Source organism: Catharus ustulatus, chromosome 2 (assembly GCF_009819885.2).
Source record: "Catharus ustulatus isolate bCatUst1 chromosome 2, bCatUst1.pri.v2, whole genome shotgun sequence".
NCBI classification, from domain to species: Eukaryota; Metazoa; Chordata; class Aves; order Passeriformes; family Turdidae; genus Catharus; species Catharus ustulatus.
In genome coordinates this window covers 30,247,289-30,271,999 of record NC_046222.1, presented here as the reverse complement: position 1 = coordinate 30,271,999, position 24,711 = coordinate 30,247,289, and the positions used below count along the sequence as shown (strand labels likewise).

The window sequence follows — 24,711 nt, the reverse complement described above, 5'->3', positions numbered from 1 at the left end:
TGCACCATGTTTGCGCTGGTGAACATATCAGCTTGCTAAAAGGTATGAAGTTAAACCAGGGATCCTCAAAGTAGCTACGTTCTTTGTCATTCTTCTGAAAAACACTCCATATGTTAGAACTAGAGAAGAGATGGGATGCCTCACAGAAAGAGCCTGAAACAATATTGCCTCATACCACTGTGAAACAAACTCATATTTAAGCTGCCAAATAAAACTATTCTTTGCTGATAGCGTGGGTCAGATCGAATCAAAATCAAAATACCAGCTAAGACCTAAGCTCCAACTAGCTCCCAAACATGATGGTTGACAGAAGCATCCGGGGCTTCTTTGCCTGCACTGGGATTCAGAAGATACAGCACTTCTCCAGAACCTGGACAGTAACAGTCACAGCCTCTGAACACATGATGTTCCCTAACTTAATCTGGCTTTCCAGCTGCACTGCATACACACCCACGAAAATCCTGCAGCTGAATCTTGTCACCAAGGAAATCCAGGAACTCCAGGAAACCCTGACTCTCTACTGTGTTACTGAAGACTTCTTCTTCAGTTGTCTACAGAAGGAAAGCAGAAGTAGTAAGAAGCACAAATGAGTACAAAAAATAGGCAGTAATTTCTATAGACAGTTCAACCAACAAACATCTCTGCATGAATACATTTCTGATCTGAGACCTCCATGGTGCTGGGGTCCTGTGCCTCAGTCCCAAGCTGCCGTGAGTGTTGGAGTTAGGATTCAGAGATCCACAAAGCCTATACTGCCAGAGATACTGCAGGTGGAAGAGGCAAGCAAAGGAACCACAGCACTGCACAAACACTGCTGCCTCCATGCCACTGCTTCTGGACAGTGCAAACCTTGCTATTACATCCTTTAAGCTAAGAAAATTTACTGTATACATTTTGCCCCAAGTACCACAACATCTGACGGGTCTTACCTGTCCAGGTTTTTGGTAGATGACCCCAAATTTGAAGTTATTGCTTATGACGTGTTCATCAAACGCAACAATAAGCTGTGAGGCCTGAGGTAATGAAAACAGAAATTATCAACTGGATGTCGTTAGCCAGATCTTGAAGGAAAAATTATGTATAGATATATCAGAACACTGTACCTTGGGATAGAGGACAGGAAAGAAGCGTTCAACATTCACATCCTCACACAGTAGCTGTTGAGTGAGAGAGGGAAACAGAAGTGTAATTATCATGTGCCCTGGCTTGTTGCAGGCATGAGAGTGTAGGCACTGTTTATAATTATCTGACAGGAGCCCCTTCAGGCAAAAATTCTGAGGTAAAATTAGAAGAGAAAGAAAAGAAGGCAAATGGAAGGGTAAAAATTACAGTTCTACTGGGGAATAGTAGAAAAAGAGGGAACTAGGAGGACAGAGGTGAAAATAAATTTAAGAATGAGGCCTTATGACAAACAGGCAAGCATGAATCTCACCTTTGCCATCTGAACAGCATTGGGAAACTCATTCAGACAGGAAATGGGAATTAGATCATGTTTGGTGCCAGTACGAGTCCTGACACAAAAAAAAAAGGCATTAGAGACATGGCTGAAGGGAGACACAAGCAACACTGGCTCTTTAAAGAAAGAGCAGCCATTTCTTCAGAGTATTGTTAAAGCAGTTAATTCTAGAGGGTTAATTTAAATCGTGGTGCACAGAATCACTGGAAAAGCAAGGTATTTTCACTTCTTGTGGTGAGCAGAGGAAGACAAACCAGGAGCCCTTAGTGGCTTTGCTCCTTTGCACTCATCTGCCTTGAGAAGTATTTTGCTTCCCCCCACACAGTTTTCTTTCAAAGAAATCTAAATGTCAAAAATACAACTCATGAACACAGAATAATAATGATCAGTGAGGGCTTGAAAGATTGTTAAAGGGTCTGTTAGAAACAGACTAGGAGAGCAGATCTATGCAAAGTAAAGGAGGTAGAAACTGGTGTAACATTGTTCCAGAAAGCTGACGGAGGAAAGCTGCCTTCTTCCTCTTTATACGTATATTTAAGGAGAGATATCTTCCTAAGGAAGAAGAAATATTGGGCTGTCAAAAGCATCTTCAAACCACTATAAACAAGCCATTGAGCAAAAATTCCAATAACTACCCTTTTATTCTTCCCTGGTCTCTTCCATACAGAAAGATAAACATTCCCGGCACAGCTCACAAACAGGTTCTCTCTTTGTTCCCAGATTATTGTTGTCAGTCTGAAGCATTCCCTGCAAATACTGGAGGAAACCCACCAGTGGTTTTTTTTGTAACTAATTCCTATGCAACCATTTTTCCCCTCAGTCCCAGACAAATCCTTGTCAGCAGCAACTGTATATCACTTGGTTCCAGTAGCATTGCCTACTGGGAGTGCAGCCACTCATAGTGCAGTAAAAAGCTTCTCTGCAGTGGTCTCTCACACACACAAGATCCTACTCTGTTCTTCTTGTAGTTCATTCAGCAGCTCTCTCTAGGTAATGTCTCTCTAGGGTTATGGCTTCACAGAGTACCCCAGGAATCTAGAGAATGTTCTAGATCACCTTCAAGGGAGCCCTAGTCTCAAGTACAAAGCCTGGCTAGGCTGTCCTTCATTAGGGAATGAATCCATATTCTGCTAGAGAGTGCTCACATGTCTCTAAGTAGACAGAATAAACAAAATAAACTTTCTACTTGAGGAAAGAACAGATATTTTCCACACAGGTACTACAAAGATGCAGCTGCAAGCACCACACCATCTTCTTTAAGGAAACTGCTGAGAGCAACTCAAGAGTAGAAGGCAAGGGAAAAAAGGCTCAAAGGTTCATCGCCAGTTTCTTTTCTCTCCAGAAGAAAGACACAAAATTCACATTCACATCTATGCAGAGGGAGTGCAAGGTAACACAGGAGACCCAGCACAGTAGCATACACTTCAATAACAGGCACTGTTACCTCAGCAACAGGCGTAGATTTTCCTGTTTCTCAATCTGTTCGTATTTCACAGAAAGTACTAGGTAGCCCAAGGACATGTCACTGGAGTAAAAGTTCTGGTGCTCCTACAAGCAGGAAACCAAAATGCATTATCCCCAACACACTTCCTGAAGAATTTTACCAGGTTGGTTTTTTGCATACATTGCCTGTCATTCAAGATTAATTAATTTTTAATTTAATTAGGAGTAACATGCTTCCAGATGTATGTGGTCTTCCAGACCACTTGATCATCAGTGCATGAGCATACCAGTCAAAGTGCATCCAGTCAATTCAGTTCCTCCTCACCTGTTCAACATCAGAAGGGCTCCTGAGAAGTAATAGCATTATAACACCCAGCAACATGTTTTGAAGAAATTGAGTTTCTTGTAAATAAAATAGTGTCTTTCATGGACTTTCCCTGTATACATTCAGATTCTGCTCGACTAAGCAGTGTCTTCCAGACATTCAACTGGATGTGGCTGAGGGAATTCTCTATCTAAAAAGCAATGGCAGGTTTAATGGTAAATGGCTGAACTCCAAGAACGCTCATATCTCAGGAAGGATACAGTCAGTAAGTAATGAGATTTTTGCAGATGAAGAGTGGTCTCAGCAGTGCCACTTACACTGCCTAAGCTTTAGTGGAGTGTGCCTATAACAGAGTCATGCAATGTCAAACAATGAAAGATACTGCAAACATTTCCACAGTCTCTATACATAAGTATAGAGTCATTCTCCATACATACATACATACATACTCCATACATTTCTCCTGGGTATACAGCCACGTTCCAGTGGCCTAGGTATACCAATGTATAGTTTGCATATTGCTGTATCATATATATTGCTATATAATCTCTAACCTCAAAAGATTAAAGCACAATGAAAATACTGTTTAGGTGAAATCGTGCAGAAATGCCTTGATCACGCCCACCATCCTAGTGGAAAAGCATCCTCATGCATGACACAGAAGTGGGAGAGCAAGTTGTATTCAACTGCACAGTCAAAACTTGTACGATTTGGAATATGTTCTGTTAAAGAAATACTCCAGACACAATAAATTAGTGAAGAACTCAGTGGGAGGAAAGTGTAATTTGATAAAAAATGGTTGCTAGTCTGTCAGTTCCTTCCTCAGTCTTTTGACTAGAATATATAGAATATATATATGCCTAGAAGGTCTGGTTTGGCCCTGATGGATTGCAACCTCTCTCAAAACACTGGTAAGATTGACTTTTGCCATCTAAATCTTCTCTATTAGTCATAGTTCTGACTCACTGTCCGAAATAAAGATACATCTAGTGAAATACTCTGATATCTATGTGGAAACAGCCAACCTGAAGTTAATAGACATAAACCAATTCTCTCTTTGAAACAAGAAACAGGAATAAGCAAGACTACAGTCACTACCCTAAACCAAAATGTGAAGATGTAGCTATCTAACTTTCTTAAGTATTAAAGATGTCGCTGTCCTTACCTCCTCTTTGAGACAGAAAACACCCAACACCCAGAACTGCTGTGATATGGACTTATGGGCAAAAGGTTGCATGGTTGATCAAACGAGACAGTCTGAAAAAGGTAAGATCTAAGAGCAGCCAAGAAGCAAACAAAATAATATCACCTCTAGCTGCAGTGTTCAAATCACAGAAGTCCAGTGTGATCTGTCACACTGCTCTGTGATAGCACATGGGAAAAAAAGATGAAAATCAAAGGAAGCCACAAAGGACACTGTATTTTTCATGACCATAATTTTCAGGATATTAATGGTTCGGATGTGAACAAGAATCAGGTGCAGTAAGTCACTGTGACCAAGGGCAAAAAGATAGAGCAGCTGAGAAACAGGCAGATTCAAGGAGCAAAGCATAACCATATTCCATGGTCAGCTGAAGTGTAGAATAAAATCCTTAAACCAAAGAAGTCAAATGCCCCAGATGGGGCATGGATGGATGCCCCAGACAGGCTGTTAAAGAAAATGATGTCATAATGCCAAAAAAAATCAAAACTAGAAGACAAAACAAAAGAAGAGGAGCCAAAGCTTTAGGTTAGCTGCAGTTAAAAGTAACACTGAGTTGCAAAGACCAGAAATTAAGATGCCTTTTGATGAGACTTGTAAGTCAGACCCCAGCAGATCCAATACAGGGGGATCTCAATTACTTTGGAGACTGGGCTATCAACTCTGAAGCTGATGCAATAGGCACAGCTGCACAAATGGGTGCAATCCTCACAGGGGAATGGGTACTAGAATTAGTGGAGGTCTTAAAGGAATTTTTGTCAAAGCCACTCTGGCTATGTAGCTTGATCCTGAATGTAAGCCTGGGGTTTAAACTGAGATCTGAGCAATCATAAGTATGAATAAACCTATAATTTACTCCTTATGATTTTCTTTCTCTGTAAAAACACATAGGCAACATACGACAAACTCGTATTCCTTCAGTGGACAGCAGCCTTTATTGTTCATTGTCCTGAAAGGCTTTGCAGTCAATACTGAAGATTGCAAGTCAGTGATGACAAGATACCCTCGAGCTGAGATGACCTATGTATTAAGTGCAAATTCACCCAGCTACAGAAGTAGTTTCTGTAACATTTAATATAGTCTGAAAGGCAGTTCTGGATTTCAAATAGATCTCTGTAAAAACAACTAAGTATCTTCCATGGGGCAAGGGAAAATACTAACAGAACACACAAGGAATGCTGACAGTTTGCTTAAGAAGTTAAAAAGCTACTAAGACATCTGCCATCTGCAGCAACTTTAACCAGCACAAAGAAAGGACAGTGTAAAGGAGAAATACATGATCACATAGCAAGAAAGCTTCCCCCTCAGAACTGAGAGTTTCAAGCGCTTGAGAAACTGGACCTAAGTTTATTTGACTGGCAGTTACAATGTATACCTTTATTAAATCCTTCTTGGCTTCAGGCCACTTCTCTTTATTGCAGCCTTGAAAAACAATATAGACATTAAATAATTCCCAGACTATAAGACATAAGGTTTTACAGCCTTTTTCCTAAAGGCTAAATAAATCTTACTGTGTAATCGTCATATAAAATACAGATCATGAGGGAAGTGGTTGTTTTATAGGGTCTGCTGTAAGATGTTCTGTAAAAAGTATCACAGAATTGTTTGAGTTTGAGCAATCTACGTACACAAATCCACAACACAGACATGCATATTATGTTTGTAGTACCACATAATACTTTGATCTCCTGTCTTGCTTAAAGGATGTTACCTAAACCACCCCTCCCATCGCATGATGCTTTCAGACTCTTCTCCAGCTAAGAACTGTTTGTCATTATTCAAAGCAGGAAAGAGACATTTCCTGACATGGCTGAAGTAACTTCCCTATGTAACTAACAAGAAAAAGACCCAACACAGACAGAATTGAAATCACTGATATCGCTAACTTTGCACTGAAGAAATAATCTTCTAGTGGAAAAGTTCTGAGCTGTCTTCTTAACTAAGCTTTTAAGCATGGGGAAAACTTTCTAGCCAAGGATAGATTTTTCTGTGACAAGAGTCCTGCTCCCTTTGCTCTTTTCTGACAGTCACTTGTTCAAAAACTTGCATGTTTACCTGAACATGGACACACATTCATGCCAGTTAAGGCAAAGAATAACACTGGACACCAGAAAAGGAAGAATATAGGTGAGAGTTTTTCCATAGTACTGAGGCACTGATAGTTGGGTGCTTTGCAGATGCAAAGCTCCATGACAGAGGAAGTCCTGGATCTCACTTGGAAAGAACAATGATGATACGGTCTCGCTTGAGCAGCAGTATGGACAAGATGAGCCCCAGAGGTCCTTTCCAACCTCAACTGTTTTGTGGTATCAGATCAGCAGTGAATCCTACAACTAGACTGAAAAAATCATATCCAAATTTGCCTCTTGTCCTATCTGGCTCTGGAAGCCTTCAAGTACAACCCTAAATTTACCATGACAGAAAAATAATTACAGTTGGCATACTGAAAGCTTCCAGAGGGTTACAGGATAAACGTCCCTTAACATATTGCACAGCAGATCTGTTAGTCTTGAGGGAAAGCCTCCAGAAGGTTTCCTTGGCTTCCTTTTTTTCCTAATTATTTATAAATCATATTAATATAATTTTCCAGTGTTGTGGAACAAGATTTGCTACAGAAGATCACTCTGACAAGCCCAGCTACTGTAGAACATGTCCTCAGCAATGTGAAAAGCACCACTTATTCCTGGTTTTGAACTTACTCAGCAGTCACTGAGGAAGATCACTGAATAAGATGCAGTGTGAGCATACTTGTCAGGCTTTATCTCCTTATGCCATGAACCAAATCTCAGAAAAGATCATGGGTTTTTCTCACTTGTTCTTAATGGCTAATATCATCCTGACATTTAGTCTGGTAATCAGCCAATTCCATAAACAGGTCCACCTAGATAGACCTTAATGGCTGGCCACCAAACATTCGCTTTACGAGGCCTAGCTGTGTCTCCCTGTGTATCAAACTGGAATTTTTAAATTCATGGAACATTTAGCACCAAACTTACTTAAATCAACAACTATAAAACACATGGTCTGGTTTCATCATATACATTCTGTAATGACCATACACTGAGGGAAATGGACTATTCAGCTTCCTACTGAGGAGCTTGCATTGCCAGTGCTGAAGTCCCCTTTAGAAATAATGCCATTTCCACTTCCAGTGCTATTACACTTTTGTCCACTTGTTATCCCAAGGTTGGTATGCGCATAAGAGCCTCAAAAGACCTTCTCAACTAAATAAAAGCATTTCCAGTGCAAATCTTTCTATTAATGCACACATTTCACAAGGGGACATGACCGATTTAAAACACTACAGACCATACTGTAGTATGTACCTCATTTACATCAGTTCAAGGCATCATAAGGAACTGAAATGCAGCAGTAGTGCAGACATTTTCAAGCCCAGAAACATTTCAGTCTTGTGGTTGGGTAGGCAAAGACAGCTCTGAAGGTCACCCTTACCTTTCCTAGAAAATGTTTGCGGTACAGCTTGGCCGTAGGATCACTTTCCAGTTTCACTTTACCACTCCAGGAAAAGGGTACATCAGATAGAGCTGGACTCAAGTTAGAGAGGTTGTGGCTGGTCCCTTCAATCCAGTAGCCCCCAAACTGGGGTAGGATAATGAGAGGATATGGCCAGCCTTTCTGTAATACCTATTCAAAAGGACAGAGAGCATTAAAGCTGACAGGTCTGTAAGCTGGAAGGCCAATAAGCTGAAAAACCAATGAAGTCCAAGGACAAACAGAGAGAGAAGAGAGATCCACTCACCTCATGGATGCTGGGATAAGGAATATACTCCTCTTCTGTCTGAAATCAGAACAAGTCATTAGCAAAAACACGTGACAACTTTTAAAGAATTATGTTCTCATGACTGTGCAAGCTGCGCCCTCAGCTTCTATTCTGCCCAAGGTCATCCTCAGAGTTTTACTTCAAGACTTAAGGTTAGACTCCATTTCCAAGGTCTCAGTATCATAATAAAGAACTTTGAGAAAAATAAATTGAGGAGTCAGATTCTCCCCAGGCTCCTCCTCCAAACTACAGAGGATATAGGCATGCAAAATGAGGAAGCAGCCAAACTACAGACAAACTTGATGTAGTTAGGAGCAGCACCCTCTCTCCTTTCCTTCCACACAGTGTTAGACAGCTGCTGTCCTGCTGACACGGATGGCAGTAGGAATGGTAGAAAAAGTGCTGTTTACAGTGAGATTGAGGCTGTGTCATGTCCATGGTTGATCAGAGGTATGCATCTGAGCAATGCCAAGGTGTGACTCAGAGAACAGGAGCAGTATCTGAGCAAATCTATGCCGGTTGAATGCCCCCCTCCATCACCACAAAGAGCACTGACTATCTCTGTCAGAATAAAGCTAGGTCAATTCTCAATGTGGCTTTTTTTACAGGTCATCCCAAGATAAAAGTCAAGGTCAAGTTTGATTTTAACGTTAGTAGGCCTGAGTTGAGACTGAAGAAATGAAGTTTAAACCTCAACTTGAGGATTTAAAGATAGGAATCTGCTCTTATTGCCTTACTATTGGGCAAAACAGATCAACCTTCTAGTAGCATCTCTATGAGTCATCAAGCAGACTACTGAAATAAATGCTATGTGGTTTCATAAACATTATTACAGCTCTTAAATTGAACAAATTTAAGAAATTACTTGGTCAAAACTAACACTTTAAATAATAATAAACTCTTATTGGAAAAAGGGAAATGTTAATTCTATTTCAGCTACACAGCTTCACCCTATTGTGCAGTAACCAGGTAAAAAAAAAAAAAGAAAAAAGGTAAGCATGTAAGTGTTCTTGGGATGTTTGCAGACTCCCTGTTCATTCCAGTATGAAAGTACACTGCAAGCCAGGTCAGTAATTATCAGCCATTCTTAGCAATTCAGGAGGCAACAACTTGGCCTGACCTTGAGAGGAGCTGGAAGGGAACATCTTTGTTCATCCAGACGACTCCCCTAGAAACAAAGTCACAGACAGTGAATCCTGTATTTTAGCATGTCTGTGTCACTTACCCTCTGTGTCCTTCTCCATACCCTCAATACGTCCCTCTATAAAATCTTCCTTTTTAAGCAAGTTTGGAAGATAGGAATAAAAAGTAAAAGTGAAGCTAGAACTTGGCCAGTCATCTATATGGCATTAAAACCAAAAAGCTACCCCCATGCTTACACCTCTTAAAAAGCAGACAACTGACATATATTAAAAACAATCTCCCAAACTGATTCTCTTATTTGATACTCTAATCTCTTCTAGCTACCTTCCTCCCTATGCTCAGCAATAAAAAAAAAAATGGAATGACTACGAGGTAAGTTGGAACTACAGGGCAAAAGGCTACTGGCTGCCTAGTTTCTTCCTGAATCAGGAGCTGGCATCCAGACTTCCATCTCCTCTTTATTCCATCCTCTGCCTTCTCACCACAGCAAAGTAGCTCACCTCCACCACACCTCTGCAGCAGAAGCACACAAGAATAGGACAATATTAGTAAGGAAAGCCTCAACACAGACTGAGCAGAGGCCCAGACCAGAAGATATGAAGGTCAACAGGCCATAGTCCAAGTGGGCATCACAGACAAAAGAGTAAGAAGCAGAATTTGCATCACCAGATAGGAGGATGAAGACCAGGATTTAAAATGTAGGTTTCTCTTACACAAAGTACATGAGTATTCAACTGCTGTCACCTAAATGTTCTAACTCTCGTACTGGAATATGATGCCGAGACTACACTTTTTATACCATCAGTGACTGCCTAATGGCATGGCTAATCAGGGATTCCAGACAGGATAAGCAGCTCTTGACTTTGTTGTGAAAATAAGCAGGACTGGATTTATAACAGCCATGCCTAGGCACATATTCTACAGAGGAACTAGTTTGTCAACTGGATTGTGGTAGAAATAGGTAAATCTCAGAGGAGCTCTACAGTGGAGACTTAGGAGGCTCAGGAACAAAAGTTTTGAATAATGCTCCAGCTGTACAGGGTGCAAAAACTGCTAGCATATAGCATAGTATCACTAACGTTGAGCAACAGTAACCTTACTACTGAGGATTCATAATAATCAGGATGCTCTTTGCAGGAGCAACAAAAGAAAAAAAAGAAAGGAAAAAACCCAACACATCTACTTCACATAAAAACAAGCTTTTAGTAAAATGAGAAAGTTTATGAAAAGAACCTAAAAAGGAGCCATAAAAAACCCTAAACCTTCATGAAATTATGAGGAGCCAGACCGTGACTACGCAACAAGTGCTTAACACCTTTAAAAAACCCTTAGAAACATCAGAAGTAAACCAGTATGGCCACACTCCAAGGTAAGGGAGACTAGTAGTAGATGTATGAGGTCACTTTTCAGAAGTCTGAAGTTGAGTGCAATCACAAAAAGTAGCAGTAACAACAAATTTAATTGGTTAAATATAGAAACACAGTAAAGTAAGCGAGGAAGAATGAGCAGATAACAAAAAAACAAATTATTTTCCTTAGCTCCACTAGGAGAAAGAAGCTTCACATGTTATCTACAGGGTGACAAAAGATCAAACTAGAAAAGCTGAGCTTCAAGACAGTTACATGCTCCCCCAAAAAACTGTTTTCCTTTCACATTTTCAACAATGGAGACTAAACAAATACCATCCTGGAAATATTCTTCATAAGAAAACTTAAGCACATATGTTTTGAATTGTGATGTCAGTACACAGCATTGACAAAATAAACAACCAATTATCAGGATGTGGTGAGTTGTGAGATTAAGATGGAATATGGGTTGACAAGTGATCTTTATCTTTTGCAGAGGTAGTTAGTAACCATTTTGCTTTTAGGGAAGTTGTAAAGGTGAAAAAGCCGAGTTCATGGAATGTAAGCGCTATAAAGTGTTTTGTTGATGTAGTCCCGAGATTCAGTTGTCAACCTACTGAGTTGAGGTTCACAAGGAAGACCAGGTTCTGAAACAGGGATTTGGAAAAGACACAGAAAGTCCCGTCACTACCAGAAAGTCCTGTGCACTGTCAAAACAGGACTGAGGCAGGATGGCCACACAGGTACAAAGCAGCCACAGCCTTCCGCAACAAACAGTGGGAAGTACTGGGACAGAATTGAGATTGGGAAACTGCAATCTTCTAATATTTCTCTCTCCCCTTCCTTGGCATTTTTGGCAGATATGAAAACTGCAAGAATTTTCCAGTTTCAAAAGAGGTCCTGGTAGAAGACCAGTATCTCAGCGAGGCCTGAGGGAAAACTTTTTGGGCTGCTGTAAAGGAGCTCTGTATGAGAGCCTCTATAGAGAGCAAACATTCCATTATGCTGCACGGTACCAGGAAGCTCCTGGTAGCCTGGAAACAGAAGACAAGTTTAAATCTACCAACCTCTCCTCTAGAGCGAAGCTTAAGATAAGACTAATGAAGCCCTGGGCTGTACAGTCCCAAGTTTTATTTTAAAGGGTAACCAGAAACACAGGAAGCTTACAGCATAACTTGTTGAAGCATGAAAGTATGGGTGAACAACTGCTTGATGGTCACTGTCATTCCTCAAAAGGGAGAGGAATAAACTGCAGCAGTCCCAGCCACCCCTTGAGACATCCTTCTAGCTTGATCTGGTTTGGCTTGCAGCACTGCCAGGTTCCCTGGGTAGCTTACTGGAGACAGCAGCAGTCTGGGAATCTCATATTCCCAAGGTCTTGTACAGGGGAAACAACTGACCTGAGCAGGATTAAAGAACGAATGACAGAGAAAAAGGTGTCCAGACCCAGAATCAGGGTCCAACATGGCATAACAATGCTATGATAATACACATATTTCATGGGGAAAGAACAGTGCCTGGAGGGAGGAAGGTTTGTTCAAAACAGTCAACTTGGATACAAAAGGGGATACAGGAAAAAAAACATGAAAGTAGTTGGGAGAAAATAAGACTGAAGAATATGCAGAAACTGTAGGAATGCAAAACAGAGGGAGTGAAAGAAGCAATAAAGTGAAGAGGGATTGGTTATGCAAACATAGGAAGACCTGAAACATCTGAGGTTATTGGATGAAATAAAATTTCCTTGTTTTTCAATTGCCTGTACTACAAAGCAATCTAGGAATTATTACTAACATATTACTAACTGTCCTTAACAGAGTACATACTGTGACTTCACTAAATCTCTAAGCACAGAATAAGGTGGCCAGTAGCTCATTTATTTCCAAGAAATGATTAATAAAATTGAAGAGAAAAAAAAATTAAAAAGAGAAAGGAAAAAAAAGGTGAACTTCCTTTGCAGATCTTGGTATCAGCTTCAGTGTCAAAAGAAAGTACAACTCTACGCGTTAATTCATCACAGAATGTGAAATGGCTATCCTAATTTTTAATCCAACAACTATATTCCAATCCAATTGTTAAAGTACTCAAAAATCAATTCTCTCCTAAGGCTTTTTTGTTGTTATTTTACAGGAGAAATGTTCAAGTCTCCTGCTTTGGTTTTCACTCACTTTGATTGCTAATGAAAATCCTAGATTTTGTTTTCAAGAATGATTCAACAAATCTAAAGGATAGTCACAGTCAAATGGAAGGAGAGGGAAAGGCAAAAACAAAAGAAAACAAACAAATTAGTAAAAATATAAACAAAGATCATAAAAAGTATTAGAAAAAATACTAATTTTTTCTTTGGGAAAACACTTCACTTCCAAAAAATGTGTTATACTTAATCAGCAGTTATTGATTCTCCTAGTGCACATCAGGTGGCAAAACAAGTTTAACCAAAAAAATGCTATAAAATCTTAATAATGGGCAACTAAGAAAACATCATAGATGCAAAATTAGGCAGTCTGCATGTCTTGGAAATTCCCATCAGCTCTCTGTTATCTCTCTAACTAAAGAGGTGCAAATCCAGATAGACGTTCCATATGGTAAACTGGGAGATGAAACACTGACAATCTTAAGCACCAGTCTTCCACTGAGGGACATCTTATCATCTTATTCCTTATCTTCCTTATCCATATTTCAAAAGGCGTGGGAAGGACTGCCACAACCTTTGAACATGTGCTTGAACTGAAGCAGCACTGCATGCTCAAGCTTACTTTCCTGCACAGAGCTAAATGAGCTAGGTGCACTTACAGAGCTTGCTACTCTCAAGCACTGAGAACACATCTTAAACACAGTCTGGTTGTCAGTACAGTGGTTGCAAGGTCTGTGTCTGTCTGTACACGATTACAAGCAGATACACCTTCAGCCTCTCCCTCCCACACTCCTCCTCTTTAGTCTGGCAAAACGTACTTCAGCCTCATAACTCTAAACTCAGCATTCTGCTGCTACCTTCCACCTCCTCACCTTTGTAACCTCACTAAAGTAATTGTCCTCATATTCATAATTTCATCACCCAAATTCCAGAAAAGAAGTCAATTGGTTTTGGTAAGTCTAATTCCTGCACATAATAAAAGGAAGGAGTTGTGTTCCATGCTATGTTTCATGTTAAGTCAAGACTAACCACAGCATTTCAAGAAGGTGCACCACTCAGGGAAAATATTGGTAACCTGCAAGGATGCGCTGAGAACACATAATCTGAAAACACAATCCAACTTAATTGTTAGATATTTAACACATAAAACATGTTATTATTTCTTTATCTCATACAGTAAAAGGGAAAAAAATCCAAGCCTGCCCTATTTTAACTTTATAACATTATATATATACAGCTAAATGCATGTATTTCTATGTAAGAATTAAGCCAGAGTCCTTCTTTCTTGCACAAGTTAAAGACAGGACTTACAGTAGTTATTTATTAAACTGTTTGACCTTGCTAAATGCTTTTAGGTTAACATCCCATTAATCACCGGTCATTATACCTGCTACCCAGCAGAACAGAGTTTCCTGAAGAAGATGCCAGAGATAACTTATTGCAACTTTGCTTTTCTCTCAGAATCACACTTCTGCAAAGAACAGACAGAATTATAATAACCTGTGTCTATTGCTTCCACTATGCTAACTAGAAAAATGAACACAGAAAAATGCTGTTGAAATCCCATTGAAGAGTAGGAGATTGAGACTGGCAGACTTAAAAATTCTGTAAACCTACATTAAAGCATATTGTGAGTGAAGCAATAGGACAAATAGTAGCAAATTACTTGTTTGCTACAAAAAATTAAGAGATCCCGAAGTTTGACAGAACTGCTTCTCCTTACCTGCATTTTTTCAATCATCTCAAACAAGTCTACAGTCTGTGAAAAGGAAAAGACAACAGAGAAGAATAATTTGACATTTGCAGAAGCTAACATTATCTTCTGTGGTAATCCAGATATTGAAGGAGTCAACAGTTCCTTCCATATTTTGGCAAAGAAACTACTTGCTTGCTGAAGATATGATGGGACTGTTATTCCTTAATTAGTAGCATGGACAAAACAACTGGCCAAATTGTCTTCAGCTTGTGTTGCAAAAGTCTGACCTGAAACCTAGTCAGTCAGATATCAGGAATTTCTCTCCTTCAATGGGTCAGATTGACTTGAGATAGTATTGCATAAGAACTGGCCAAAATAGCAAGTTTAGGATTCTCACAGAAGAAAGCAACTACAGCTGTAAGACATACATGTGCACAAGCTCGGTTTCAGTCAATTCTTCTGCACACATAACTCAAAGCATATATCAACCCAGAGCAAAACATGGACTGCTTTTACCTTGTTGGGGACAGCAGGAGTGAGGACACATGGAAAGCCTTCAGTGGGAGAATCTATAACATCACTAAAACCCTGCACCACCTCCTCAGACCTCCTGCAACAGAGGTAGAAGACAAAAAAAAAAAAAAAGAAAGAAAAAGTTAACTCCAAAGAGAATTCAAGATGTCGGTGCTTGCCTGCAGCGTCTCTTTTGCCTTCTGCTTACTATTCCTCTCCCCAGACCATTTCTTGTCTATAAGGAAGCTGTCACTCCCTGTGAGAATCCCTGAGGTGGCTGAACTTACCACTTGCCATTTGCAAACATCCTGAATCTAACAGCAAAAATTTTCTGGCTTTTGACTGTTCTGTCTCTGCTCACATACAATAGTTTCCTCACAACTGTCATGGAAGTGCTGAATGATTTTTCTTTGCCAAGTTCCTCCTCCATCATGGATTCGGAGCAGAATTAAGACATATCTCATGACAAGCTTTGCAATCAGATCTCAAAACAGAACCATATTAAAGAGGATGAAAGTAGTTCGGAACCATCACTGAAAACAGCACTGAAAAGACAGCCCCAGCTGCCTGGGTATTAATCTCAAAGACAGGAGTACAACAGAGATGGCACTAGAACAGAACTGATAACACCCTGCAGAGTTGCAGACAGTTTTGTGTTACCATTGCTGCTTGATACAGCCACCATGGAGATTAGGTGAGCTTTTGTCTGCACATCTGCTATGGAAAATATATTATTACTATGGTCCCTGCTGGAGCAGCAGTGTATACAAACAGCAGCAAGACTTTATTTGATTTCACAGAAGAGAAAATAAAAAGCAACACAAACACTACACTGTAGTTTAGAAGACATATATAGCATTGCCCACGACACTACAGACTGTCTCAATGCCACCTCTCCTACTGTTACTCTAGAAACATTCCACACCTCTTACAGTTTTTACTAGCATTCACAACTGGGGTTGAGTCATGGTGAAGGCCACATAGGTGGGGCTGGGAACTAAGAACAGGTTTACAGGAGACAGGACTCATCCACTTTGTAATGAAATAATAAATGTGACTGTTAGGTGGTTATAGAATCACAGAAGGGTTTGGGTTGGAAGTGACCTTAAAAGATCATCTAGTCCCAACCCCTCTGCCAGATGCCACCTACTACATGGGATTGCTCAGGGCCCCATCCAACCTGGCCTTGAACACTTCCAAGGATGGGCCATCCACAGCTTCTCTGGGGAACCTGTTCCAGTGCTTTACTACCCTCTGAGTAAAGAATTTCTTCCTAACATGTACAGTAATTTCACGATTATAAGCCGCACTGAGTATAAGCTGCACTTCTGGGTTTCAGCAACTTTTTGTTTTTTTGTCCATATATAAGCCGCACCTGATTATAAGCCGCATGTTACAATACAGAGTGTGATAAAAGGTATCTATTCTATCACCATCTGTTGAGGGTGGGGACAGTGATCCTTATCTCAATGGCAGATAATCTCCTAATGGGCCATCCATTGAAACCAGGCGGGGCATTGTTCTTTATCTTTTCACACCCCATCCTTCCTCCAGGGAGTCATTGTCTGCTAATGGCCCATTGAGTCCCACTGTGTGACTGATAAAATTACTTCATCCCATTGGAAGCTGCTCCAGCCAGGGGGAAGAGCCCAACATTTCTTACCAAGATAAAAACAGAGGTTTTGGGACACTAAGGTAGCCACTTTCTCCACTGGACTCCAGAGGAAAACCGGATTTTTCCACATCACCACTGGACCTCCAGAGGGAAAGTGCACCTTGTACAGGAGCACTGCTCCAACTGAATCACATCTGTCACTGCAAGAGGACTGCAGCCACCATTTAATGGGGCTGCTACCAACACCCTGCCTGACGGGGTGTCAGGTTGTACTCTGACTTTGTCAGGGTTTGGAGTTTGTTTCTTTGTAGTACTCTATTTCTATTTTGATTTCCCTAGAAAAGAACTGTTATTCCTAATTCCCATATTTTTGCCTGAAAGCCCCTTGATTTCCAAATTATAATAATTTGGAGAGAGGGGGTTTACATTCTCCATTTCAAAGAGAAGTTCCTGCCTTTCTCAGCAGACACCTGTCCTCCAAACTAAAACAGCAACTTTTTGTTCTTTGTCCATATATAAGCCACACCTGATTATAAGCCGCACTTTGGGTTCGGATCAAAATTTTAGTCAAAATGGTGCGGCTTATAATCGTGAAATTACTGTAATATAAATCTCCTCTCTTTCAGTTTAAAACTGTTCCCCATTGTCCTGTCACTACCTGCCCTGTAAAAAGTCACTCTCCCTTTTCAATAAGTACTACAAGGCTTCAATAATGTCTCCCTCCCCTGGTCATTCTTTTCTCCATGCTGAACAACCCCAGCTCTCTCAGTCTGTATCTGCAGGAGAGGAGCACCAGTCCCTGGAACATCTTTGTGGCCTCCTTTAGACCTACCTTAGCAGGTTCACATCTCCCTTGTGCTGGGACCCCTGAGCTGGATGCAGTACTCCACATGGAGTCTCACAAGAGCAGAGTAGAGAGGGAAAACCACCTCTCTCAACCTGCTGGCCACTCCTCTCATGATGCAGCCCAGTGCATGTTTGGTTTTCTGGGCTGTAAGCGCACACTGCAGGCTCACGTCCAGCTTTTCTTCTACCAGGAACCCCCAAGTCCTTCTCCACAGCACTGCCGTCAATGAGTTCATCTCCCAGTCTGTGCCCATGTCTGGGGATTGCCCCAAATCAGGTGCAGTACATTGCACTTGGACTTGCTGAACTTCACGAGATTCTCGTGGGACCACCAGTCACCCAGTTTGTCCAGGTCTCTCTGAATGGTCCCTTCTTCTCTTGTGTCAACCACATCCCTCAGCTCTGTGTCATCTGCAAATCCGCTGAGGGTGCACTCAGCCCCACTGTCTATGTTATTGATAAAGATATTAAAGATCAGTAGCCCCAAGACAGAGCCCTAGAGACACCACTCGTCACTGCCCATACAATCATCATACAATGCATATAATAATCCTAAAAGGCAATCAAGAATTGCTGTCCTGCAGCTATGAGATGCATGACTGCTGCTGCTTCCATGCTGAAAGAGAGATCATGCAGACCCTTGCTTTAAAAGCAGTGGCTAAATTCCCTCTTTTATGGTGGTACGACGTTATCTCTGTAATATTGAAACTACTCTGTCACAAGCTGCAAGAATCTTAATGCTCACCAGTTCTCTGACCATTCACAGTTCATTTTAGTGGCCCAATGGCATCGTGTAACTTGCATATAGGCTCATCTACACAAAGTAACACAATTGTTCCATCTCACAATTTTCTCCTGAAATTCAAATGAGATCTGCATAATGCATCTATAAATTAATGCCGTAACATCTCTGGGAGGGAAGATGTAGGAGTTAGTCTTGACAACCTCAAATAAATATTGAAATAGTTTGATGGCAAATGTATTTTAAATTAGTATTAATACCATACTAATACATGCTGTATTTACCATCTTATTCATTTACTTAAAGAATGTTTGGGATGAGCAAAATTTATGTCCAAGTAGTACATTAAACGTTTTCACTGCCTCTTAAAAATCTGAAGTTTCTATTCTGTGAGCTCTAAGAAGGCAAGAGCTTAATTTGATAAAATCTCATTTTCAGAAAGCGTAACAATAGAACCTTTTGTGCAACTGGATGCCCTGAGGCTTTGGTGCATGCTAGTGTTTTCTTCAGCATGTCACTGAGGTGAATGCTGAATCAATCAGAGGAGTTAAATACACACCGGCATCATGGAAACCTGGCAGCTCCTACATGAGGTCAGTGTGGCCAGTCCTGCCCCAGTCCTCTCACCATAAACTCACCTCAACACTTTGGACTGACTGGAAAACTCTGGGCAGAAACTGTTCCTTACCATTGAATCCTAGTACAGTTCTATTGCCCAAATGAGTCCAGTAGATACCAAAATCATCGGTCTTATTGTACATTTAGAAATGTTCACAATGCTGTAATTATCCCAAATTAGGAATACACCATGGGCCTTTGAAAATCCAAGAGAATGCCTTAGATTTTACGTTATCTTTTATAAAATTCACAAAATTTTGGGACTACTATAATTATTGTTTTAAAGTCCACATTCAATTTCTGGAACTTTGAACTTCTGGAATGAAAAGCACTAGAATGTATTACAAAAAGGGAACATACTTCTTTTCAAATTGGAACTTCAAATTCTTAGACCACAGAAAAGAAGATCCTCATCCTTCTGAAAAAGGAAAGCAATTCTGCAGACTGGGAGAGGAATGTGCAAATGTATACTTGCTGAAGCTTTATTCTTAGGAAATGACAACAAGGGGAAGCATAGGGCTTAGAAAATGCTGAAGGCTAAATTTGGATTTTGCTAGTGACAGTAACCAGTCCATTAATTTCAAGCAGGCAATCAAACTAAGCATAGGTACTGCTGATCCACTAATAAATTCCACTCTCAAGTCTGAAAAGGAACAAGAAGAATCTTCAAAGATCTCCAAGCCACTACAACTCTGCTCATGCCTTGAATTCCTTGCAGAGGGTCTTGCAGCACCCTCTGCTATTTCAGTGATGGGATCTCTCCACCCAGCTTTCAAAATCATGGCTATCTGCTGCAGCTGAGCCAGTTCAATAACCAAGTCAATGCAAGCCCTTGTTCCAGGAAAAACACAAATTGGACAGAATTTCATAGACCTTTTCATAAATATTCCAGAGCAAATGGGGATTTGTTGCACTCTAAAAGGTAAGTGCCCCAAATCCTCAGATAACTGTTTTCCTGAAAGTTCACAGGGAAGCAGGTGTATAGCTGTTGTAAATACTTCTGCTAATCTGGAAGCCTTCCAGTAGGAGAAACACCACAGCATGATTTGCAGCTATCTATGGAACAACAGAAAGTATAGTAACTGGTGTCCCAGACTGATAAGAGTTTCTTGCAGGGAGACACTAACGTGTTTCTTAAATCCCTCATTAGAAGGGATGGGCAATTCAGAAGAACTTAAGAACAGGCCTGAAATGTTCACAAGGAAAATTCTGGGCTACCACTTCCCCTGAGCAACAGCTTCTGCTGCTTCACTCCCTTAGAGAGATGCTTTTGCTTTACCAAATACAATTGGTAGCTATTCGGTGGAGACAACTGAAAATATGACACAAATAGCCCTGCTCAGAACACCTGCACAGCTTTGAAATTTGCTTACACATTGATTCCTAGAGCTCAAGAGAAGGAATTACTGAAGCAGAACTACTAAAAGGAAGCAACCACTACAGACGAGAGGTGGTTTGCTCTCAGTTGGTCACAAACTTTCTGCCCACAGAAACTTGCAGCAAGGAACCTCTCTCCCACCCGCACTCCCGTCCGGCTGATGGGGAGCTCCCGTGGAGGCCACCGCTCCCACTCGTGGGTAGCCCATGCTCAGGACTTCGTGCAGCCACGGAGAGGTGGGCAGGGTACCGGGAGGGCGCCGAGAACCCTGCCAGCTCTCCTTGCGGGGCAGGAGAAAGGAAAACTCCTAGGGGAAATTAATCTTGCCATCCAACCCGCACTCCACTTCCTGAGAAGTCCCAATAGGAGAGATCCCTCGCTCCCAGGACAGCAGGAGACAGCCCGTCGAGCCGCTCTCTGTCCCTTCAGGGAGAGGGGCACCGTGGGCCGCCTCCCCCGGCCGGAGCGAGGCCGGGAGGGAGCGAGGGCCGGGCCCACAGCCAGACCCGGACCTGCCGGGCTGGGCGCGGCCATCGCCTTCCCCGTCCTCGGTTCTCCGCCCTTCCAGCCAACCCGCGGGGCTCTTCCTGCTGCTCCAGCACTGCGATCCCGACGCCGGCAGCCGCTACCCTGCCCTGTCCTCGGGCTGCCCGGAAAAGGCAGGGCCTCAGGCCCCGCGGCCGCCGGCACCGGTCCCGGTGGCGGTACCTACCCTCCGCTGGCTCCGGCAGGGAAGCCGTGCTCCCGGGAAAACATGCTGGACTGCTCCGCTGAGTCAGCTGCCGGGTTCCCTCCTCGGGAGCCTGCTCTCCCCTGGCCTCGCCATGAAGAAGGGCACAGACTCCCTCCCGGCCCCCTGCGAAGCCGCGGCTCCCGCCCCCTCCCCTCCTCTTCCTCTCGGGCCGGGATTCACCGGATAGACAGGGAAGGGACCGGCACGGCCGGGACCGGGACCGGCGGGCAGCGGCTCCGGAGGGGACGGATGGGAGAACGAGGAGGGATGGAGGACGAGGAGACAAGGGGGGATGGGGTGATGGTTTCTGCCCCTCCTCCGCTGTGGCTGAGCGGTTCCCCCTGGAGCCCCCCATTGTGGGAGCCCGTGGATGGAGCACAGCGTGCAGGAGCAGCTGCTGGGACAGCCGAGCCGGGGATGCTGCTCTCCAGGTTGTTCGTGAGGGTAACACGAGCACAGCGTTAGAGAGGGACAGGAGAGGGGTTTCACTTACTCAGCTCTGCTGTAGAACAAGATCACGTCTCCGGGCTCTCAGTATCCAGTGAGGAAAGTGAGCATCAAAGCAGTTCTCCACAAATTCCGATTCTTTTAAAGGGAAAGCTAGGAAGATACTAAATCCACTAAATCCAAATCCTTGTCGTTTGGACCTGACATACATCAAGTACCACAGAGATTTGGCTCTGCACTTCTTATGAAATAGCTCATTGATGCAATGTGTAAACTAGGGAAGCCCAATATTCAGGAGTCACAGATGCCTTAACCGCATGTGTTTCTATTCACTCATCAACAGATTGTCATTCCTGATAAAAAACTGAGCATGAGAACATGATCTGCTATAGCAAGAATATGCATATACCTGTGTTTAAATGAGAACACAGAGTTCTTCTGGACACACATTTTTTCCTATGCTCAGTTTCCTTCCACAGGATGATGTCATGTTTTCTCTTTACATCAAGATCTATAAAAGCAGCAGCTACAACCTTACGCCAAGTGTTAGCCTCACACTGGGTTTATTCTAACTAATGAAGGAGACATCAGGAAACACAGAATAAGAGACAGAATTTGCCAGAGAACTAGGAAAAGATGTAAAGGGAGAGTGCAAACAGTATGCAGACAGAAAATATGAGTTAGCAGATAGAGATGGGAGAAAAAATGCAGAGAGCAAGGAGTTACATCAAAGTTTTGGGGATGAATGCACCATTTTCAACCTAATGCTTCTTATAAATTCTACTCTTGAATGACCTGTATAGAAATTATTATGGTGGCTTCAAGGGTCTCTGGGAGGGCAAAGAGACTGTAAGGAGGATGGAATCAAGATACGTCAGAACTTTGAATGAACAAAGAAGTGGTCCACTTGCTGGTTTTAGTAACTTGCATGGAGCCCAGGTGACTCATTTCCTCTTGTCTACCTCCTGTAATTCCCCAGAAGATCTGATGCTAGAGAATGAGCCAATTCATAAATCCTCACTACAACTCAAAAGCCTCCCAAATGGGCCCAGGACACTGAATAGAGCAACTGTTCTCTGCACATCTTACTCATTCACCTGAATCTCTGAGTAGAGATGTGGCTGGACCAAGGCAAAGAGCCAAGCTTGCCATTTCTGCTGCATCTAGGAAGGAGGAAGAGACATTATTTTTTGCTGTTAGAGAGGGCTGCCAGCAGTAACTACTGCCTTCCCCCATCTCAGGGTCATTAGCAGCAGCACTATCGAGCCTGGCCATGGTAAAAGCAAAGCGTAACAGAGAGGCTCAGGTCTTTCTGCCATTCTTGTTCTTCGGCAGCTTGCCACTACAGATGAGAGCCAACTTTGTTCACATACAAAACCACACTCAGCTTTCATTTAACTGTCTCACAGCTTTACCTAACCTTCTGTGCAACTCCAGTTGTCTACAAAGTCCTCAACATGCATAAGCAAAACAGCAAACAATTATTAAATACCCTAATTACTGTTCTAATTAGCCTTCTTTCCCAATAGCAATATGAATAAATCACATGTAAGCAAATCACAGGATGGTTTTCTGTTCCTAAACTTACAATCAAGCTAATGATTGTTACTATTTACCCTGCTGATGCAAAAATATTACCTATTATAAGCCTTCAGTTGTAGTAAGTAGATTCAGCTCCTATTGATATTTGTGTTCTTACATGACTAATTCAATGTACTTACAGTCTCAGATTTTAATCCCTATATGTGTCCATACTTACATGGATCATTATGCATTCTATATTACTGCGTGTTTGAAGGACTGGCATATAAGTTTTTGTTCTTTCAGGTACCCTTGTAGGCACATTAATATATGTATTACAGTAATTGGTGTCTATAACTTTTGCTATGTATTTTCCTAGTTTTTGTTAGCAGATTTTTTCCATGTGTTTCATTTCATTAGCATTTTATCTTGCTCACAATAGGAAAAGTCTGTATTAGCTGTAACACAGAAACTGGTCCCTGCAATTCTGTTAATTGAGTCATTGCAAGAACATCAGCAGCTCCACGGAAGCTGCGCAGTATCACATAAACACAGCAGTATATTCTTCAAGGGTAAACTCTTCAGGGAAAAACCTGTATTATTTTAAGTTTTACTTCAATATTACGCAAACTCATAGCTGCATTCACAGACAGAAACACACGTTTTCACATCAGCTGTTTCCACAGATCTATGCACGCAGCTTCTAAATATAGCACCGGGTGTGCACAGACAGCACCTCCCACAGCGCACTTGGACTCCTCATTTTATGTCCAGGACTGACATAATCAGGGTGGGATTCCTTTGAGCCTGGACAGACCCTCGCTCATGCCCCTCCATCCCTTTAGTTTGTTTCATTTCCTACACAGACATCTGCTCTCCCCACCTCCACTCTCCCTTTCTCTCTCTGCAACTGCTTCACTACACAATGCAGAATAGCACAATGTCTTTAAAAAGCACACACACTTTCCCTGATGAGGCTGAAACTGCCCCAAACTCTATCCATTACACAACGCCACGCAAGCAGCAGAGAAGATCTGGATCAACCCTCCCCCACCTATCTTTGCTCCCGTTCCTTCTACATGCAAAATATTTTTAATTGGCATTGCAAGCAAGATGAGAATAAAAGCAGCTAAGCTGTTCATCCCCTACCTGAGCAAGGATCTCTCATCCCCAGCTGGTGAGCAGATGGAGACAGGGAACCCAGCTGCTCTCCTTTCCTTGCACTATCAATTATTCACGTAGGTTGCAGTGTCCTCCCTCTCCCTCCCTCCCTCCCTCCCTCCCTTTTTCTTCCGCTGCCCCCACCTGCAGCTGAATTGAGATCGAGCAGGTTCGTGCTGTCACACTTGAAACTAGAGATCATTGTCAATTGAATAGCCAGCCTGTGGAGCAGTTGTGCTCTTCAACAGAGAAGATTTGCCCTGGCAGAAGGGGACAGACTGGCAGCTCCAGAGATGGAAGACAGGCAGCTCTGTACGTCTACATCCTGCTCCCTGTGCTTCTAATCCCAGACCTGCAGAGATGACCTTTAAAGATGAAAGAGGGGTTTATAGTGGTTTGGCTTTTGGAGGGTTTTTTTGGGCGCGGGGGGAGATTTACCAGAGAACAGTACATTTTTCTAGTCCTCTCAATTATAATGACAGTTATTTGGTGACAGTGAACTGGGTCATGCGAATTCATGTGTATAGATCAGAGTAGAAAGGGAAAGTAGAAGACTGGAAAAATCTGAAACATGTTTACGTAGTGCTGATTTAGTCCCACAGGAAAGGCACTGGG

General features: G+C 42.1%; 1 protein-coding gene across 17 annotated transcripts in view; it reads right to left on the bottom strand.

Moving 5' to 3' along the window:
• The window catches only part of LOC116992225 (rap1 GTPase-activating protein 1-like), a 51,590-nt gene extending 27,180 nt beyond the window's left edge, over nucleotides 1-24,410 (bottom strand). For 3 of the 17 annotated variants that reach the window (XR_004417020.2, XR_006162929.1, XR_004417021.1), the window contains exons 1-11: nucleotides 20,947-21,117; nucleotides 15,039-15,132; nucleotides 14,550-14,585; nucleotides 9,327-9,374; nucleotides 8,186-8,224; nucleotides 7,879-8,070; nucleotides 2,901-3,004; nucleotides 1,433-1,511; nucleotides 1,104-1,157; nucleotides 930-1,013; nucleotides 451-551 (exon numbers count right to left, since the gene is read on the bottom strand). Coding sequence is in view for 14 of the 17 variants with exons in the window: in XM_033051642.1 (XP_032907533.1) it covers nucleotides 451-551; nucleotides 930-1,013; nucleotides 1,104-1,157; nucleotides 1,433-1,511; nucleotides 2,901-3,004; nucleotides 7,879-8,070; nucleotides 8,186-8,224; nucleotides 9,327-9,374; nucleotides 14,550-14,585; nucleotides 15,039-15,132; nucleotides 20,947-20,990 (875 nt within the window). In the remaining 3 variants the exon portion in view is untranslated. Of the gene's footprint in view, nucleotides 1-450; nucleotides 552-929; nucleotides 1,014-1,103; nucleotides 1,158-1,432; nucleotides 1,512-2,900; nucleotides 3,005-7,878; nucleotides 8,071-8,185; nucleotides 8,225-9,326; nucleotides 9,375-14,549; nucleotides 14,586-15,038; nucleotides 15,133-20,946; nucleotides 21,122-21,460; nucleotides 21,561-24,084; nucleotides 24,187-24,240 lie in introns of those variants that run through there. The other 14 variants (XM_033051641.2, XM_033051638.2, XM_033051640.2 and 11 more) reach the window with 9 other exon arrangements.
• Nucleotides 24,411-24,711: the final 301 nt, after the last annotated feature.